General features: G+C 44.6%; 1 protein-coding gene across 14 annotated transcripts in view; it reads right to left on the bottom strand.

Moving 5' to 3' along the window:
- Positions 1-20499, bottom strand: part of SGIP1 (SH3GL interacting endocytic adaptor 1) — a 193994-nt gene that overhangs the window by 43503 nt on the left and 129992 nt on the right. For 2 of the 14 annotated variants that reach the window (XM_053590445.1, XM_053590449.1), the window contains 6 exons: positions 18982-19056; positions 16308-16808; positions 9835-9962; positions 8829-8955; positions 4518-4583; positions 3543-3602 (listed from right to left, as the gene is read on the bottom strand). In XM_053590445.1, the coding sequence (XP_053446420.1) occupies positions 3543-3602; positions 4518-4583; positions 8829-8955; positions 9835-9962; positions 16308-16808; positions 18982-19056 (957 nt within the window). The remainder of the gene's footprint in view (positions 1-3542; positions 3603-4517; positions 4584-8828; positions 8956-9834; positions 9963-16307; positions 16809-18981; positions 19057-20499) is intronic. The other 12 variants (XM_053590448.1, XM_053590459.1, XM_053590452.1 and 9 more) reach the window with 7 other exon arrangements.

Genomic DNA, 20499 nt, shown 5'->3' with positions numbered 1-20499 from the left:
TTTTTTTTTTTTATTGTTGGGGATTCATTCTCTTGCAATCATGTCTTTTCCCCATAAAGTGTGACACACACCAAGGCCCCACCCCCTAATAAAAGTAAAACGTTCAGAAAAACTTTAGGACTCGTGTGAATTAGAACCAGTCCAATACTTTTCTATCTCCTCTGTTAGATTAACTTAAGCAGCATGAAGCACTTCCTGCGATCTCCAAACAACTCCCAAGCCAATGCTCACTTCCCAGTTGGTGGGTCAGTGGCTCAAATGCGGATGGAGTGACCATGATCTCTAAAGCATGGTGAGAACAAAATGACGAACAAGGCAGGGCAGGGTTTCAAACACACACAGACATGATTTAGAAGTGAATAAATAATGAGAAAACTTTGGAGCAGGTGAATGTTTTGATATGAGAATCTTTCATACTCTCCTACAGTCTCTGAATGAAGAATTGGTGATAGCGTTAATTAATATTTATAACAACAAATGTGGGCAAAACCAGAGAGCCTCAAAAGAATATGTTAGAAGTGTTCTTGGCTGGGCCCCGGGGCTCACACCTGTCATCCTAGAACTCTCACCTGTCATCCTAGAACTCTGGGAGGCTGAGGTGGGTGGATTGCCTGAGCTCAGGAGTTAGAGACTATCCTTGAGCAAGGGTCCTCTTGCTCAAGGATAGTCTTTACTAGAGACCATCCTTGTCTCTACTAAAAATAGGAAAACTAGCTGGGCTTTGTGGTGGGCACCTGTAGTCCAAGCTACGTGGGAGGCTGAGGCAGGATTATGGCTTGAGCCCAAGAGTTTGAGGTTGCTGTGAGCTATAATATAATGATGACAACGTACTCTACCCAGGGTGACAGAGTGAGACTCTGCCTAAAAAAAAAAAAGTGCTTCTCAATAAAACATGTTAAATGAAAGCCTTTTTGGAGTATTGGGAGGGGACACTATTCTCCAGGTAAATTAAAACGTCACATTTCTATGACATAATCACAGCAGTTAATAAAAAATGCAATCCCTCTGGTTTGCACGAGCTGAAAACACTGGAACCTAACGGGCACGACTTCTCCACGCTGACGACACCCTGCCGTGGCGGCGCCACGTCACTTTTACTCTCTCCCAACTCTTCCCTGGAAGTGCATTTTGATGCCCTTTTACCCACAGAAGCGTTTCTTGGTGAGATACACAGGGGCCCATACACGCAGGGTGGGACTGTTCACGTCCCCTCCGAAACCTCATCTGTGCTTCTCAGACTTGAACAAGTCCAAGTGAAGATGACATTGTCTTGGGAGATTCCCACTGACATCTATTAAAACTCTTCCTTGGATGACTTTTCTTTGCCCAGACTGAGATGCTTAAGGAATCTGGATCTTACTAATTACAATGGCAATGTTACAAACTTAGGGTACCCAGAAATCTGCTAACAAGTATTGTATTTTCATAAAACGTGATATATTATTGTGCATATTTATTAAACACTTCTATTTAATTGCTAATATATATCTTTAGATTGGTATCTTCACAAACGTTTCCCTCTCTCTGTGAAAGAGGCCACAGTAAAACCCAAGTAAAGGCGCCCGTACACTGTAGCCAAAACAGCAGCAATGGCAAACCTGTCACCACCGTCTTTCTGGCGCCCCAGACAGTTATTTGAGGGTTTCCATAGTGACTGGCTTAATCTCCTGGTTAAAAGAGAGCCGACTACTGCTTCTGCGGTGGCCAGACTGCAGCAGGCAAAGGTGCTCTAGGTGTACGGGTGTTTGACGCATCCAGATTAGCAGCCTATTTAGCTGTAGCTGCCGCTTCCAAGGTGTGCTGGTTAATATGAAAGGCACCTGGACACTTTTTATTCCATCTGATTCAAAAAGAAAATTTAAGAGGTCACGAGTTTGTGGATTTTGTATCTTTGTTATTTTTTATTTTATTTTATTTTTTGCAGTTTTTGGCCGGGGCTGGGCTTGAACCCACCACCTCTGGCATATGGGGCTGGAGCCCCACTCCTTTGAGCCACAGGCGCCACCCTGTATCTTTGTTATTTTAATGACTCGAGGCAATGAAGACTTTGGCAAATCTACATTCTCTCCTGAGACTGCCTATCTGCCCCAGCCGGGACACGTCGTCAGGGTATTTGGAAGTCTGAAATCAGACCATCCTTCCTGATCTTGCACAAATGACTCTGAGCTAAGAACTTCCGTCTCTAGGACCATCTTGCAGACAAAATTCACTGATGAGAGAAAAAGGCCAGAACTACACAGATCACCGATACTAGCCATTCTGATTTTAAAAATTGCATTTAAACACACACCGAGTTAGGAGAATCCTTTTTGTTGCCATGAAACATAGAGACAAGTTCAATATTCAGGTTAAATTCTAGAGTAGAATATTTTTTTTGCCAACTTTTAACTGCAGGATAAACCTAGCTATTTAAAATCCTAGAAAGGCTTATGTGATAAATCTTCACGGGTCAGATGGCCTATTAATTAAGTTAAGTTACCTAATTTTTCCCCATTGGTAGTTTTTTTTTTTTTTTTTTTTTTTGTAGAGACAGAGTCTCACTTTATGGCCCTCTGTAGAGTGCCATGGCCTCACACAGCTCACAGCAACGTCCAACTCCTGGGCTTAAGCGATTCTCTTGCCTCAGCCTCCTGAGTAGCTGAGACTACAGGCGCCCACCACAACGCCCAGCTATTTTTTGGTTGCAGTTTGGCAGGGGCCGGGTTTGAACCCGCCACCCTCGGTATATGGGGCCGGCGCCTTACCGACTGAGCCACAGGCGCCGCCCCCCATTGGTAGTTTAAATAGGCCATTTTATCAAATGCTTGGCCTGTCAAGATGATTTAGAATTTAAATATAAAACAGAACAATGCTAATCCTTAATGGAGAAGATAGCAAATCATCAGATGTTGAGGTTAGATGTGTGACATTATATTTACGTGTATCTTCTTGATCCTCTGAAATGGCAAGACTCGCGATAGCTGCCCAGTGTACGGCGGTCAGTCATGGCCAGTGCAGGCTCAGGCGACGCAGATCAGACTTACTAAAATGCTCACTTCTCTTTTCCCCACTTTTCTGGGCCCCCATATGGCATTCTTTGGCACAAGAATATATATACATATTTACCTTTTACAGTAATAGATGGGTATCTGAAATATCAATTCTCCAGAACAAAGTTAAATGCCAATACCAACCAAAAATGTCCTTACATTTGATGCATTACATTTGCAAAAGACTTAGGAAGGAGCCCTGGTTGACAGAGTTAAGTTCCTTGGTTAACAAAGGTGTGTTTTGTTTTTATTTCAATTGACCACAGTTAATTATGTAACCAATATTAACTGCAAGTTAGCTTTCATTTTTTAAGATGAAAAATTAAAGATCACATATGAACCAAATTCATGGAATATTTTCTTTAGTCTTTAATATTTTTCTAAGTAGCCATAGCATTTTCATATAGAAAGGGAGAGCAGAACTTTTGAAGAGAATTGGGATTTGGAAATGTAGGCAGGAAATAAGGATGGTGGGAGCATAAATTAGAATCTGGTATGCTATGTACTACTTACCTTCAAAAGTCAAATAAAACTTTCCTCTGTCAAACCAAACGAGGGAAGGCTGCTCGTTCTCTGTATGGCCAGGAGTTGAAGCGGGGCGGGGAGGGTTGAGGAGAGGGAGAGAGAAGGAACAAAGTGAGTGACAGGGCAGGAGTTACTCTGACTGAGGGGAGGGTAGAGGCACTGCATGCCATCAGCGTGCGGGAGAAAGGGAAGGCTGGCAATCTATGCTTTATTTTATTTTTAGTTAAGGAAACAAAAAAGCAAAAGCAAAGCTATGGCGGCCTAAAGGAATGGGTGCATGTTGCTGGCGGCTTGACACTTGGTGTGCATGGAGCGGAAGTCTTCCTGGCCATGCAGGGGCGTCAGCGTGTTTTAAAACTGCACTAATTTGGGCCAACTGTCATTCAGCAATTGCTGTATCCATTTCATCTTCAATGTCATCCCCTTCTATGTTTCCAAAAAGATCAACTCAAAGTTACAGTTGTACAAAACACTAGCTCAGGTTTTAAATGACAACAGCATTGCATATCAATTTAAAGGTCATGGAAGATGGTCTAGATCTTCTGTCCCCTTCCCTGGAATCACCTTGGGCATCCAGACACAAAACACCCTTTACCTATGTACCAAAGAGAAAACGGGATTACTAATGGTACTCCATTATTTTTAAATTAAAAAGCAGTGACCACACATGTCATTTTGAGCTGTCGAATACTATTTCTCCTTTGTGAATTTGCAGAGCAATAGCATCTGATCTTTTTGAAACTTTTCACTGAGAAACTGTCATGCAACCTGCTGCTTTTTAAACAATTCACTTAAACAGTTTCAGGGGCATGAGTTCTTCGATGACAGTAAACACACAGGGTATGTCTGAGAGGCACTGGACACCATGGGCAGAGGAGCATGTCCATGGCGGTGGCATTCGGATGGGCAATGGCTTGGATTTCTGAAGTCTGGGCATCTAGAGAGCGCTCATGAGTGTCATACCTGCAGGCGTTTCACAGCGCCTTTCAAACGAGGGCAGTTTGTCATAAAAAACATCATCTTCTGACACTACGAACCAAAGAAACATAAACAAATGGAAAACAAAAACACAAATACAAATCCCAAACGCAACTGAGCAGCAGCACACTTCACTGACACACAGAAACGGCCAGGATGGGAAAGGAGACCAAGCTCAAGACACCGGAGCTGTGCGGGACCTGAGAGAGTGATGTGCTTGTGTAATGATGGTTCAATGAGAAGAAATTAAGATTTAAGAAAATGCCAGGTTTGGGGCGGTACCTGTGGCTCAGTGAGTGGGGCGCCTACCCCACATACCGAGGTTGGTGGGTTCAAACCCGGCCCCAGCCAAACTGCAACAAAAAATAGCCGGGCGTTGTGGTAGGCACCTGTGTTCCCAGCTACTTGGGAGGCTGAGGCAAGAGAATCGCCTAAGCCCAGGAGCTGGAGGTTGCTGTGAGCTGTGATGGCACAGCACTCTACCAAGGGCAATAAAATACAAAAAAAAAAAAAAAAAAGGAAAGAAAATACCAGGTTTGGGGCATCTGAATTTGGCTGAAGCCAGTTCCAGGGAAGTATTCACGCCCCACCTTCTCAGGGAGCTGTCAGCGGCACCATCACTGCCATGTGCCCCTGGCAGTGAAAACATGGCAGTCTGTTTCACTGCCACACAGTTCCCAAGTGGCCAGACATGTGTCCACCAGCAAGAGCTCCTGACTGGGCCCTGGGATTCAACAGGATCAGCCAGCAGGCCCCTTCCACCGGGGGTAAAGATGGTGCTCTTAACATGACTGTAAAAAGAAAGGAGTATAAATCCAAGATCCCAGCTTGAACTTTGCCATTTTAGCCTCCTTGATATCCAAATTCAATTTGCCTTGCACCTGCCTTTGATAGGTATGGATTGCTAATTTTGAAAAGAATCACTGATCTCATCTTTGTCTATGGTGTTCAGCTGTGGCTGAATGCCTTTGTAAATTGGTCGGAGCATTGTGGCTTGGTACTCTGGACTTCTGCTATTTCAGCGCTTTATAAGGTCTCTCTTCTCACCAACTAAAAAAGGCAGGGAAATGAGTTTTTGTTTTGAATAGGGGTCAATTCTTAAGGCTCTAGGATAAGAGCCGTTAATCACAGTTTTTATTATACATTGATCTTTTTTTTTGGTGCCTGGAAAAAGTTAATGCAACTTCTATACTACCCATGGGGTCCTGGAGACAGGCCTTTTCAAAAAAACAGTGTCAGGGAAAAAAGAGACTAAAGTCAAAGGTGGAATTTTTTTCCTGAGCACGCTGTGTCCACTGCCGAAGTGCAGCATAATTAGCACTAATGCAAACATGTCTTCGGAAGTGCATATATTTTAGGGTTGTCACCCAGCTGGAGAGAGAAGGCTTATCTTATGTCCTAGATGCTACTGCTGCTATGCTGGGTAAAAATCACCTTTATTCAGAACTTTGGACCAGAAGAAGCACAGCACCAAGGCCTGTCTGATGTGCCCCTTGAATTCCTCGAAGACCCCTAGGATGCGAAAAATGTAACGTAAAATGCCTAATTAGCAGGGAAGGAATAAAAGTAACAGGGTAGAAAAACTGGTAGTCTTTTTGCAGTGGGTCCTAAGGAAGGTCTTACAAACATTTAGAAAAGACTACTATCCCCCATAGAAATAAAAAACAAGTAATACATTTCTTGTTTCTTATAATATTTAGAAACAAATGTAAACATTTTCTCTATTCTTTTAATATTAATAGGATTTTCTCCCAAATTACACCCTACAGGTCTTGTGGGACTCTCCTAGTTCAAAAGAGTTAATTGTATTTCACTGGTTCTAGAACATGTGATTTTCCACATTCTGACCTGTCTGAAATTGGGATATGCCTTATAATTAATGTGATAAGAAAGTGCTTCATTTTATTTGAACGGGAAGCCCTTTCCCCCTTTCTTAGTCACGTGTAAAATATGGTGCATTTTTAAGTCAAGGATATCTGAAATTCAACGCGATGCAGGTGTGTGAGCTCCTCCTTATCTGAGCGTGAGAGAAAGTGCTGCAGTCTGCCACGGTATCAGATTTACTACTTTATAATCACAGCTCTTGTGAAAGATTTCACACCAGAGTTGTCAGGGGCATTTTCTTATATGAATTGCGGATGTGGAAAGTTTAGACTTGCTCTTAAAAATTTGGTTCATGAATTGCTTTAAATGTGGCTCATCAGTTCCCACTCTACATGCCCCAATTTTGACTCAAGTGCCATAGGAAATGTCACACAAGCATTGTGGCAGTAAGAGGGAAATGCTGAGCCATCAACTTGGAGGAGTTCGCAGCTGGAGTTTTCCGCATCCCCCAAGCCACTCGAGCACACAGCTGGACACTCCCTGGTGGTCCTGTCCAGGCTCCTGAACAGCCAAAAGCACGTTCTCTCCTAAAGGATAGGAACGGCAATGCGCAAGAAGATGCTGGTGGCTCAGTCACCTGGTAGTGTATTCACTCCATAGAGAAGTGGCTGCCTGGCGACTGCAGCAGCAGGAAATATAGAACGGCAGCGTGAGGAACTCAGCCGAGGATGGAAGCCACAAGAAAACAGCAGAATCAGGCAGGTTAGAGCAAGGTGCTCCTCAGCCACCAAGCCACATGACCACTCTCTTATGCAGCAATTTTTTTAATGTCCCTGTGATTCTTCTTGAAGGGACACCTGCTAGATGTGTTAACAATCCTGGGTGCTGGCAGGATTTGCTACCTCTGCAGCAGGGGGCACAGAAACTCTCTGTCCAAGATACAGCACGGTTCACATTCTCTGTGTGGGCACAATTGTCTTTGTGTGTCACAGTGAGTTGGAGCCCATGTCAGATGGTTCATCTGAGGTCACTTGGGGTCTGGGTTTTGAGTGACAACTCAAAGTTTCAGTTCCTCTCTGATCAACAAGGGGAAGCCACGTGGGGTGGTGAAACCATCTCCGAAAAGCAAAACAAAACAACATGAACTGGGACTGGGGGGCGGCTGTGGCAATCAGGGAATGTTACAAGATGGAGTTGAAAAATGGATGTTACAGAAAAAGAAAAAAACAAGCAAAAAAAAATTAAAAAAAAACACCCAGAGAGAAATGAGCTTCCAGACAGTGGGAGAGAGAGGAATCCTCAGATTGCCTCAGCTGATGTAACTACACGCATATAAACACTGTTACCTGTGTCTGCTAATAAGACCCGTGAAACTGGGTAACTGGCTGTATTTTCACCACATTTAAAGGGTTCTTATTGGGATGGTCTGATTAAAAATATAGAGCATGTGATATAGTTCAAATTCCTTTCGGGGGCCTTTTAAGAGGCATGATCTCTGGGAAATTAGACAATTTTTTTCCCCCAAAAGAGCGTATGGCTTTGATGGAGCTGCTTCTCACACGGGCAACTCCCCAGTCTGCTTTTCTGTAAGGAGCAGCCAGATGTATTTAGCTGTGGCCTGTGATTCTCCCACACAATGTGGGATGGGTCAGCTGGTCCATAATACAGAGGAAGTGGTGGGGAGTTCAGACAAAGGAAGACGGTGGGAAGTGGAGGTCTTGGGGGCCCCTCAGGAAAGCCTGCATCAGAGACAGAGCGTCAGAGTGAGCGGCAGCAGGAGCCTGCGGGAGGTGGGGAAAGGGCGAGACCTGCCTCCGGAAGAGGGAAGCTGCTCCAGCTAAAGCATCCGGCTGAGCAGCCCTTCTCAACTCCTCACTTTCATCACAGCCCACGGAAAGAGGCACAAAGGCGTTTACTGAAAAGGCAACGACTCATTCTCTGGAAAACTGACCACGTATCACTGAAAAGCACTAGGAAAAAATGTTAAAAAGTTTGCTCAGGTCCCATAATGCCAATGTGTGTAACTTTGTCAACATAAGGACAACAAAAACGATGAAGAAATGAAAGCTGCAAGAAAATAAAAGTTCTAAACTTTGTGATTTCTGATGTGGCACGCAGCTGGAATTTAAATAGACATTTTTTCTCAAAGGAGACTGCTTTTATTATAAGAAATAAGATCTAAAGGACAAGACCTTCCTTGGCAATTTCCTCTCCCCATTTTTGAATAGCTCTACACGGAACGGCAGAAGAAAATGCCCGCAAAGCTCAGGTGTCAGAGCGTCTGTCTCTGTGCTGCCGCGGGACCCTGGGCCTCCTTTGCTGAGAAGGTGGTTTTAAAAGAAGAGTTGGGTGACAGCAGCAAAACACACAGCAAAACAATTCCAACCAGAAACACAGGCCCTGGGACTTCAGATCATGAAAAACAGCCAGTCAAAACTACAAGTGGATTAAAAGAGAGGAGTGGACGTTTACCAACTGTGGGCGTGGTGGCTGCACTCAGGGAGTTGGTGGACGAGATTGAAGACGTGCTCTCCGCCCTGGCTAACGGCGCTATCGGAGGAGGGCTGGAAGAATGAATGGGAGGGCTAAAAGGTCTGGACTGCAGGGAGAAGAAAAGAGATGACAAGTTAGATCAACAGGTTTTTGTTCCATATTTTCAATGTCTCCCAGCCCAGATATGACACTGATGACACCATTTTTACTCCCATGTTCACTGTATCTCCAGGACTGTGGAATAGAGCTAGAGGGGCTGTAAATACCACACTAAACTCACAAGGTGCATGAGGCTTTGAAAAGCCAGATGGATTTGAGGCACGACCAGTGTGTCCATTTCAGGACTGTGAACTCACATGCCCCCAGGAATTGAGCGGGTAACACCTTGTGTCCATCTAAAGACACTGAACTACAAAATACTGCCCTGTGCTAGTCAAGCCAAATACTGGGAACAGCATTGGTTTGTGATTCCTGTGTGCAGATGTCAAAGAAATTCACCACCACCTGGGTCCCTTAACCGTTCACACAGGTTTCCCACCTCTCAGTGCCAAAGCACATCAGTCACTTCTGCAACAAACCATCACTTTGTAGCCTGCCCACCGAGGATAACTTGTCTGTGTTCTGGGGACGGGAGCCAGGACTTGCCCTCCCTGGGAGTCTTCTGAAGTCAGATAATTACTGTTACACAGTCTTTCTAAAGGATTTAGAACAATTCACTGGCATCCAACCTTCTGTGGCAGAGCTGAGGGCCCAACTGGCCAATTGCTATCATTTTAGACCTGGGCTTGCATGACAGTGGAGATGTGAGGAGGAAGGAACTGTCCTGCAGTGACCGTCTTTCAGATGCCACCCGAAAAGGTGGCTTGTATGAGTGCTCTAGATGCTGAGACCTGGACTTGAGATGTCGTATGTTAAGGCATTTTGGGTGTCTAGGAATCATTCTCACCCTGGGTCTCTGGGCAGGACAGGGCAGAAAGGGACATACCACGTCTCCGACTCCAGGCTTCCCGGGAGGTAGCTTTGGCCGAGACGGAGGCCGCGGGGGAGGCGGAGGTGGGGTGCTGCTGCTGCAGGGAGCCAGTGGGGTGGCCGGTCGGGCTGGGGACGAGGAACCTGGAAAACAAGGAGGCATCAACCATCGGTGCCAGAGCTCCGTCAGCAGGGGCAGCACCAGCCCAGACCTTTTGTTTTTCACCTGGGCTGTTACTGCATTAAACACTGAAGCGTATGTTTTTTTTTTTTCATTCCATTCAAGTATGCTTGGTGGCGGAAGCTGAAGCCTTGGCCTTCTCTTGTCATGTGACACCAGCGAAAGGTAAATCCTTTACTCCCCTTGACAGAAGGCACATCCTAAGGCTCTTCACTGGGTGGTTGGTACTTCCCATTTCAATTGTATATGTAATCAATTTATGGTAATTCTCTTGCTTTTTTCATGTATTTAGAATTTGTTTATGTCCAAGGAGAAAACAGGAGCTTTACCAGTGTGCCCACACAGCCGGTGTTAAGCAAAGAATAAAATATAAGAAAGTAAGTTGGATGTTGCCTGAGGACTTCATATTTAAAATCTTTGTTCATTGCCCTTTTTCAACAGGGATGCTCTTTTGTTACACTTAAAACCGTAACAGAAACACACTGCGCTTAGAGGATTTTATTTCGTGAAGGAGGGTGTGTAGGAGACAGTCAACCTAGAATTTGGCCACGATGATTTTTGTGATGATTTTTGAAATGGCCTCTTGGATTTACTTTTCCGGCTGTCAATGACAAGCGTAGGGGACGCAGAGGACACACAGAGGCCGCCATGCACCCTGGTTACACACGGGGAGGGGGGCCCAGACTCAGGGTCTGCCCACCTCAGTCACATGTCTGGACTATGGCGAGGCGCTACACACCTGGCCCAGCACCTCACGGAAGGCAAGGCAGTGTTCAAACAGTTCACATTTGGAAATGTTCCAGCTCCTCCTCCTGTCCCTTTGGGTAGAGGTCCAGGTATCAACTCAGTGCCCCCCAAGTTCTAAGAAATCCTGCCCCAGGAAAGACCTGTTCTAGCTCCACACTTCCTAACCCTTTGCCACCTGCACCCCCCACCTTAACTGTGATCTCTGGAGAGTTCTAGACCAGCATCTCTAGATTTTCAGATTCTTAAAGAGCTTTGAAGCTGAGCAGAAAAACTACAACATCAGAAAACTGCTCTGTTTTATGAGAGTCCCCGGGGGCGGGGGGTACAACTGGATCCTCTTGTTTAAGCAGCCTGGAGGCACCCCCAGGGCCAGGCTCTGAAATGTGGTCTCACTGTAGACTGACATGGTGCAGAGCTCCACGTTTTGCAGAAAGTCTGTGCTTACCCACACGTGGCTGGCTTATACATGTCTCTCTCAACATAAATGTTATTAAGATTTTGGCTAATTGTGTCTTCAAAAAAATAAATAAATAATGGGGCCCCAACACAAATTTTTCTTTTGAATATTATGGTAGATTTGCACCCAGGATATTTTCAGAAGATAGAAGTAACAGCATAGAGATGGAAAATAAACCTTTGAACAGCAAAGTCTTACCACATTTCATGAGGCTTCTTTTGGTGGGGCTGGGGGTGTTTACTATGCCCCAGGAAAGGGCTGAATTGTCTATACCAGGCAATTTTTAAGAAATAGGCTTCTGAATCAATCTCGGGAAAAGGTCAGCTTTTATCATTTCCTACATGTTCCAGAAAGATAATCTTAGCAACTCCTTTCACTAATGCCTGGGAAAGCACTTCAGGGTTGTTCTCGAGGTGCTGTGTGGATACTGAAAGGCCTGGAGACGCTGGCTGGAGAGGCAGAGGGTCTGAGCTCCAGCCTCCTTGACTCCCACCCACTATGAGAGCTCAACCTCTTTCCCAGCCTAGATTTCCTTGTTTGAAAACACAAGATGTTGCTAATACCTTATCAAGGCAGCTGTAACAATCAAAACACAAAAGGCTTGAAGGTACACGATGTGACGGTGTTCGGGCCCCAGGTGAAGGGCTCAACTACAACTTGAACTTAACCTCAGAAACAAAAACAATGTAACCTAAACATTTGTGCACTCATATCAATCTGAAATTTTAAAAAAATGAAAATGCTTATGAAGGTGTCTGTATGTGAAATACTACACAAGTAGGAGGCAGTTGATGTTGCTCTTGATGGTAAAGACTGTATTTTGGTACAAATACAACTAAAAAGTAAAGAAAAAATGTTAATCATTAATGGAAAGGTTGTTTTCCATTTCCTCTATGGACACCAGTTTAAACAAATGCTTCTTTACTAAATTGATGTAATTGATTTGTTGTGCAGTGAGAAACTAAGAGAGTGTAAAAAGCCCCGGGTGCTTCACTTAAAACCCTGCTGGAGAGAACCGGGAGCTCAGGGGAGGGCGCTGGGGCCAGAGGGCCACCTCCCAACGGAGCTCAGCCTCACAGGCTTCCGTGAGGTGACTCTGTTGTTCTGGTTTTAAGAGTGTAGATGGTTATGATTTGTGTGCCTTTATCCTCACTCTTTGATTTTCAACGATGCTTTCCTTCCCCCTCAAGAGTGTTTATTTGGAAAAGCAGTGCCAGAACATAAATTGGATAATATCACCATTTAAGGTTTAACTTAAAAAACAAAAAAACAAAAAAACACATGTTTATGTTAGGTTTTGTGAGTTTAAGCCGGTTGGCAGCTGGGGATACACTTTCCATCCATTTGCTGTTCTCAGCCTGCAGCCGGGTCCCAGCTTCCTGGGTAACTCCTGACCCCTACGGCCCTGACGTGCACCTGTGCTTCACATTGTCCTGGCGGTGAGGGCTGGGGGACAGGGAAGGCGGCTGGGGATGTTTGGCCAAGTACAGGCTCAGAACCCAGCAGACCTGGGGCCAGCCCCTGGCTCTGGTACTTACACCGGTTACTATGAAAGTTTTGAGACTGTGTTCCGGGTCATTATTTCCCTTCTAAGACGCACAATCACCAGCGTCCTTCCTGGTTCACTGTGTAAGTTTCAACTTGCTTGGCTTATCAGTGCTGCTGGGAGGGCTTTATTTGCTTCCATCCATTTGGATTTGCTATTTCTTGGTTTGGGGGTATCTCAAAACTTTCATGATGACTCACGTGGATTAGTTTTGTGACCATGGCAAGTTATCCATTTTGAGCTTCTGTTTTCTTGTTTACAATGTGACTGATAACACCATGGTGCTGCTAGGGGAATCAAGCAGATTAAAATATCTGCACCTGGAGACGTGGAGTACTAAACAGACTTTTTCAAATTGTGTTTCTTAGACACAATTATACCGTTTCTTTCAAAATATGTACATAATGGTTATATATTATGTTTTTTTAATGACCAACAACACTAAAGCCTTAAAACAGTCCTGTCCAATAGAACTTTCCACAATGATGACAGTGCTCTAGAACAGCATTGTCTAGCGAGACAGTCTCTAGCCACATGTTGCTGGCGGCACTTGAATTATGGCTGTTGTATCTAAGGAACTGATTTTTACATAAATTCCAAGTTATTAAAATAACCACATGCAGCCAGTGACTCCAGAGAGGACACTGCTATTCTGAAAGACTTGTGCTTGGTTACTACAACCTCGGGTCTGTCAGACCCACTTGTTTATGGACGCGTGTGTATTGGGTGTAACACCTTTTGTATTTCGTTAGTTTTCTAAGTTGAAGAGTGTACTGAACGTCCTCTCTTCACTCACTCCCCCCCTCCTTATGTACTGGTCGTCCTCCCTTCACTCACTCCCCTCCTTCTCTCCTCCAAACTCACCGGAGGCCAACAAAACTCCCTTTTCCTTCTGTGCCTGGCACAGAATCCTGGCACATGATCCATGTGCGAGAAGAAATAGCCTTTGCTGACAATCAGTGTGTCAACAAAGCACCGTTCTGGCCAAATGGGGGTATTTATAACTTTTTGCCATAAGGAAATTAAAATTCTTGGAGAGAATTTTTAACTTCTGTTTTTCAACAGCAGGTAACTCTTTTGATTCACAAGGCTAGAGGTGCTGTCTGCACTCGGCCAGGGACAGTTACGTTGCTGTGAATGAAATTTTAAAAGCAAGCATATGGAATTTAATTAAACAGGAGAAGCTGGTTCCATGGGGCTGAGTGTTCCATGGGGCAGACACTGAGCACAGTTTCTAATCTTTAAAGCACGAGGCAATATCCTAAACTTTCAGTATAAAATCTACATTTCTGACAGTTTTGTTATATTCTGTCAATAAAAGAGGGAACAGCAGATGAATGTGGACTTAATTGAAGAGATGACAGTATAAAGCTTTATTCATTCCTGGGGTCCAGGGGCCCAGTTCAATCTTCACTTAGAAATCCAATCAAGCGCAGTTATGAAGACTCGGTAATCTTCACTGATAACATTTTAAAGTTATTTTGAATAAGGGCACAGAAGCTAAACCTTTAAATAATGACAAGACTCTCAAAAGATTCTAGATTTTAAAAAAAGCTCCTTTCTTCCTCATTAGATCAGTGGTCAATTCAATTAAACACGCATCTCTCAGCGCCTTACGACAGGTGACGGATGGAGCAGAGATGAGCACCAAAGCCCCTTTCTGCCCCACCCTGACTACAGTGCCCCCTTTGAGCAGTGCATCCTGGACCCCCCCAGAAGGGGTGGATATTCCTTGAATGTCCCTTCAAAAGACAGAGAGCCTGGCCCCAGAGGGAGAACCTTGCAGAAAGCGGCAGAGGTGCACCCGTCTTCTACAAAGGATGGTAGCGTTCCTGGTTTTGCCGTCTGAAGGCTTTACACAGGCTGAGGCTCTTAGTTAGTTATCTTTACAGGTATGAAGGGAGCTTTGCATCCTCAAAAGGACCCCCAAGGCACTAGGGGTTGAAATGTCTGGTCTCCCTAGCATTAGAGAGGGGAGTGCAGAGGGGTACGTTCTGGGGAGACTTTGTGATCTTATTGAGGACACTGCTTCATAGGTGGGTGCCAGTGGTGAAATAAGTTTGTGATATTTTATAAACAAACCTTACAAAAGTGCCTGGCGAGCACAGTGGGTAGCGTCTGACAGATCTGAGTACAATTCCCAAATCTATTACTTCTAGTTTGTAAACTTGGGCAGGTCTTTCCATCTGTAAAATGGAGAAGACAGCAGTGTCTACCACACAGGATGGCTGTGAGGCTGAGCCAGCGTTGATAATGCACGTTGCAAGGTGCTGACAGAAAGTATAGTTGTTATTACTGGCAAAATAAAGACTCCCGAAGGGCCTACGGTAAAGACACCTGCTGATTTGGTTTAATGCAACATTCCCTAAACTTACTTGAGTATGAGACAGTTTTTCTTTTCTGGGAGAAGAGGCCTGGGTGGGGGGCACCTAACGTATGAAGCATCAGTATGAAGCATCACTGAAGTGGGCAGTCAGGTGAATTCCCAGGCCTGTCCTTGATCACCATGGATGCTCTCAGCAAAAGCACAGGGGCCTTTGCAAATACTGACCACACTCTGCTCAAAGGGACATGGGAATTTCCGTCTCGGTAGATCTAAGTGCTTTACGCCTGCTGTCTCTTCCCAAGTAAACAGAAATCCAGTGGGGCTCCTGGAAGGCACCTAAACTGAGTCCCCTGCATGGGAGGGAAGGTTGAGTTTGAGCAGCAAAGGGATAAATGATATGGAAGAAGACCCTTGTGGAAAATCTTGATGTTTCTTTAGTATGTATGGCAACCGTTCTACCTTTCATAACTAGAAAACACAAAATGAAGCTTTGAAGAAAGGCAACAAAACAAAAAACAAATTCTGTATCAGAATTGGCATAGAGAATCCTGAGTGTTACGTTTCTGGTAGATTTTCCCATCACCTGTCACCCCACTCAGAGCTGACCTCGGAGCCTGATGAGTGTGTCAGGGGTGAGATCAGAACGTGGGCGTCGTCAGGGGCAACGTGATCAGACGGGGGATGACATGTCAAGGGTCCTGTTGGGTATTTTTGCTGTTTTTTCGCAAAGACTCCTTTATGTGGCAAAGAAATTAGAGGGATTAACACAATTCTACCCAAACAATGAGAACAACAACAACAACAAAAAAGGAAAATGAAAAAGAAAAGGAAAAAATAGAAAACAAGGAACCCCTTCCCCACCATTGCCTATAAAGTCCAGGGTCCTCATGGAAGCATCTGAAAGGGAAATCAGACATTTTGCATAAAACTCACTCTTTGTAAACTCTGTCTCTCTGGAACTTTCCTGAATTCCAAACAATGACATCATAAGTTTGTTATGGGAAAGGCGGCTCTCGTAAGGGCTGGGAGGGCAAGGCAGGACACATCCACAGACGCAGACCATGACTGCAAGCACTGGATGAACAGGGACAAGACAAGGCCCATGGGACGCTGGGACCCAGGAGGACGGTGGAAGCTCTAGAGCCAAGTGCCAGGCAGGAGGCAGGTGTTGTCACACGGCAGCAGCACGCCATGCCCCACCACACGAAGCACAACCAAACAGTAAGACGTACCACTGGTGGTCCCCGCACCACTGCCTGAGCCAGGTCCGGGGGACGAGACCACCGTCCTGTAGGTGGGTGGTGGTGGGGGAGGTGGGGTTGCTCTCTGTCCCAGCCCAGAGTCTTTAGGAGATGAGATTGTTTCTAAGTAATCATCTTTAACGAAGGTCTGCTCCACGCCTTTCTTCTGGATTTCTTCTAAATTTAGTGGTGAAGGTACATTTCGAGGAGGCCCAGGGGGCCCTGGGGGGGCCGGGGGTGCTGGGGAGCTGGGAGGGCCTGGTGCTGGGGAACCAGCCGGGTTGTCTGGTGCAGCCGGCGGGGACACAGCCTGTTCCCTTGGAGTCAACTCCGGAGCAACATGTTCCGGGGACGTATCAGAGAAATGGACCCACTTTTCTTCAGCATTAACCGCAACAGACTTGGGGGACAATACTGGGCCAAAAATGCTGTCCAAATCATTGATGGATGGTAGCTTTTCAATTTTGACCTCTGCAGCTGACTGGTCATTTCCTGTGGTTAGAGTAGTTGATTTTAAATTTTGACTTTTAAAATACTATTCGTATGGGGAGGTAGGAAGGGTGAAGCAAAGCTTGGCAGATATACAGCCTGGTGAGAGGGCATTTTTCAGCTGTAAATATATCTTTTTTATGCTATCGTTTACTGTTACCAGCTGCCCACACTTAGCTACTTTCCCTGTCATTTAAAGCACTGATAGTGGTGCTGCCGGCAAAGTCCACTCACAGGTGCAGAGTGTGGCCACAGAAATGGGCTCCGGAACTGCAAATTCCAAAGGGAAGTTGCTTCTGAAAATTTGGCCTACTAAAATACACATAATATAAAAAGAGCTGACAACTGAAAATCATCCTCATATTTCATGAAGATTGTCTACCTTGGCACATTAAATGAAAAGGTTAAAGCTAATTATACATAGTACTATCTGTTAGTGTAAAAAAGTGGTCACATCATTTCTCAGCCTTTTGGCTGAGATCACGTGTAGTAAAAACGTGGTTGTGTTACATTTAGCTAATATCCTCTACCTTAAATACAGCAGGAATACAGCACAGAGATTATATAAAGAGCTAACCCCATACAGATAGTTACAGACACAGACACGTAACCCCACGTTCAACACACATATAGGTTATTGAGGAAGTTTTTAAAACTGGACATATATACCTGCTTAATATGGAATAAAACTATTAAAAAACTTTATAATAATTTCTTTTCTCATCAAGTCTAAAATGTTACCATAATAACTATGATATAGATTTCTCTGAAGTCACAATACAGAAAAGTCTCTCTTTTTTCTTGCAGCTTTTGGCTGGGGCCAGGTTTGAACCCGCCACGTTCAGTATATGGGGCTGGTCCCCTACTCCTTTGAGCCACAGGCACCTCCCCAAAGGTCTCTTTTTCTTATGTATTATCATCAGCTATTCTTTTTAATTATATCAATAATTAAAATTTTGATTTAATCAGAGAAAAATGTGAAAACTATCTTCTAAAATTTATACCTGATAACTCAGTGGTTCTCAACCTTCCTAAGGCCGTGGCCCTTTGATATAGTTTCTGTGGGTTGCAACCCACAGGGTGAGAACCGCTTTGATAACTACTGGGGTATGAGGAACTACACTTTTTTAAGCTGAGGTTATCTACATTATAAATTGTTGCTGAAGAACTGGAAGGCATCAGCAGAAGACACGTGACCTTTAAATGACCCTTAGGCTGTAAGAACCAGTGTGGCATTTTCATATTTCCAGTTTGAAAGGAATTAACTTTCAAGGTTCCAATGGTACAGATAGATGGGGTAACACTTTGCGGAGCTCCCAATATTTATACTTGGGTCACTGATACATCTATTTACATGTAACATAATTTGTGGAAATACAAGGAACCAAAACCTTTCCCTACATAAGTGTGAATGGCTCTCGACTGGGTTTGAGTGGATATAAATTTCATAAATGACTATGTCTTCATTCACGTTTGCTGATGAATTCCCTGCACTGTGGCCGTCAAACTCAGCGTGCTGCACAGACAGCAGAAGACAAAGGCCACAGCTGAAGGGCCGGGACACAGAAAGTAACTGTTACCACAGCTGGTTTGCTAGTCCCAGAAGGCTGGGCAGGTTATAAACTGCACAGATATGCAGTATTGATTTCAATAGAAAGTAGAGATGTGCCTTAGAAATTATCTGTCCAAAGGCACACGGCCTCTCTTGGCCATGGGCTAATACATACTCCATGACCACTGGAAAAAATATCCCCCCCACCAGGATGCTGCACATTTGGGGAACCACTGATGCCTTTGTAGATTAGACAGCTTTAGTGTTAGCAAAAGTTTGATTGGCTCTTGAGACTATTAATCTATAAATCATTATAGTGAGATGCAATGAAAAGTGTGGTTAATTCAACATGACTTTTCATACTGAGCTCTTTCTCCTTTCATTTTACAAGTAAATGTGGCCCATATTTAACAAAATTCCACCAAGGAAAAACTCACTGAGAATTGTTTGTTTTTCTGTGAAACCTGGGAGTGGTGCTTTAAAAATGAACCTGCATGATAAATTGGAAAGGAAGTGAGACAGACACCAGCACCATCGCGTCTCGGGGGCTCCAGTCCCCACCCGCAGGTGCACACGGGGAGTCCCTGCACCTCCTCAGCCCAGGCACAGCAAACTGAAGCTTACCCAGTCCCACGGTTAAGGGGGATCCTGTTCGGGGCGGGGTTGCTGGTATGTTTTTCGGAGGCAGTGGAGGAGGTGCTGCAAAGAGATGAGAAGTGGGTTACTGACTGTGCCTGAGTCCCTCCGGGCACAGGCCCGGGTGTGTGTGTGGGGCTCCGTCACTCGTATCCTGCTGTGCGAAACAGAATCGCTATCAATGGCCCACGTTTTTTTCAAGTTAAAAGTTACAGGCCTGAAGTTGGATCCATTTGGTGCTTCCATTTCATGAGAATAAGAGTTTGCCAAAAGAATGCAAGGCAATAATAATAATCACCATTTTACTCATTTAAGTATTATTCAGCAAACTCAGATGACAAGTAAGTCCTGCCTCCTGTGCCAGCCCCCCAGACGCAGGAGTGAGCACAACTTTAGGATCCTCGTGTTGACAGTTACAGGGCAGGGAGTGAGAGCGGAAATGGTGGCAGGTGGGGTGGGGTATGCAGGGGGGGCGTCAGGTGAGGGGCGTTTAGTCTAGTTAGGATGTGATTTTCTGGATTGCGTCTAGAAAGATTTCTCAAAGTTGTATTTCTTAAAGTTTGATAAATTTTTGAAAGTTGGAAGCACAGTGACCTGGGTCAAAGAAGAGCAAACAGATTATTTTGGTCAAAACTACAGCCAGACAACCCCTCAGGTAAAGCATAGTGTTATGGTCTCTACCAAGAGACAAGGTATCACCCTTCTGAACCGGACTTGTTGCTTAGCCGGCTAAGTTTGGAATCATTGTGTCAACAGGTTCACTATTTCCTCTTCTTCTTCCTCCTCTTTTTCCTTCTCCTTCCTCCTCCTCTTCCTTCCTCCTCCTACATACACGGGGGTTTGAACCTGGCCCAGGCCTGCTAAACAACAATGACAACAATAACAAAAAAAAATAGCTGGGTGTTGTGGTGGGCGCCTGTAGTCCCAGCTACTTGGGAGGCTGTGACAAGAGAATCGCTTAAGCCCAAGAGTCTGAGGTTGCTATGAGCTGTGACGCCACAGTAGCACCCTACCATGGGTGACATAGTGAGACTCTGTCTCAAAAAAAAAAAAAAAAAGTCAACCAGGGGCCCTGCGTCTGATTAAGGGTCTCTGAAAAAAAATTAATCAAGGCCATATCAACAGAATATCATAAAACAAATAAGATAATATAAAATCCTAAAAAAAAGAAAAAAAATAATATAAAATCCTAATAATCAAAAAATAGTAAAAGTTATGCTGTAACCACAAAATGAGCAGAATTACACAATGCACATCAATTAAACAGCAGTCTCCACTGAGCTGAGTGTAACCACAGCACGTAGAACCAGCCATTCTGTGATGCCAATAGTTGGACTCAAAACCAACAGTCACCTACAAAAACATTGTATTTGTTTACTTCATTGACATTTAAGAAGGGTTTTCTAGGAGAAATTTGGATAGCTCAGGTCTGTAAAGAAAGCTTTTCAAGGAAGTTAGAGCTTCTCCGCTGTTTTTGTTTTCCAGCAGCAGGGAGAAAATGCCGTG

The sequence above is a fragment of the Nycticebus coucang genome, chromosome 5 (genome assembly GCF_027406575.1).
Source record: "Nycticebus coucang isolate mNycCou1 chromosome 5, mNycCou1.pri, whole genome shotgun sequence".
In the NCBI taxonomy this organism is placed as follows: Eukaryota; Metazoa; Chordata; class Mammalia; order Primates; family Lorisidae; genus Nycticebus; species Nycticebus coucang.
The sequence above is the reverse complement of the archived record's forward strand: the minus strand, read 5'-3'. Positions and strand labels throughout refer to the sequence as shown.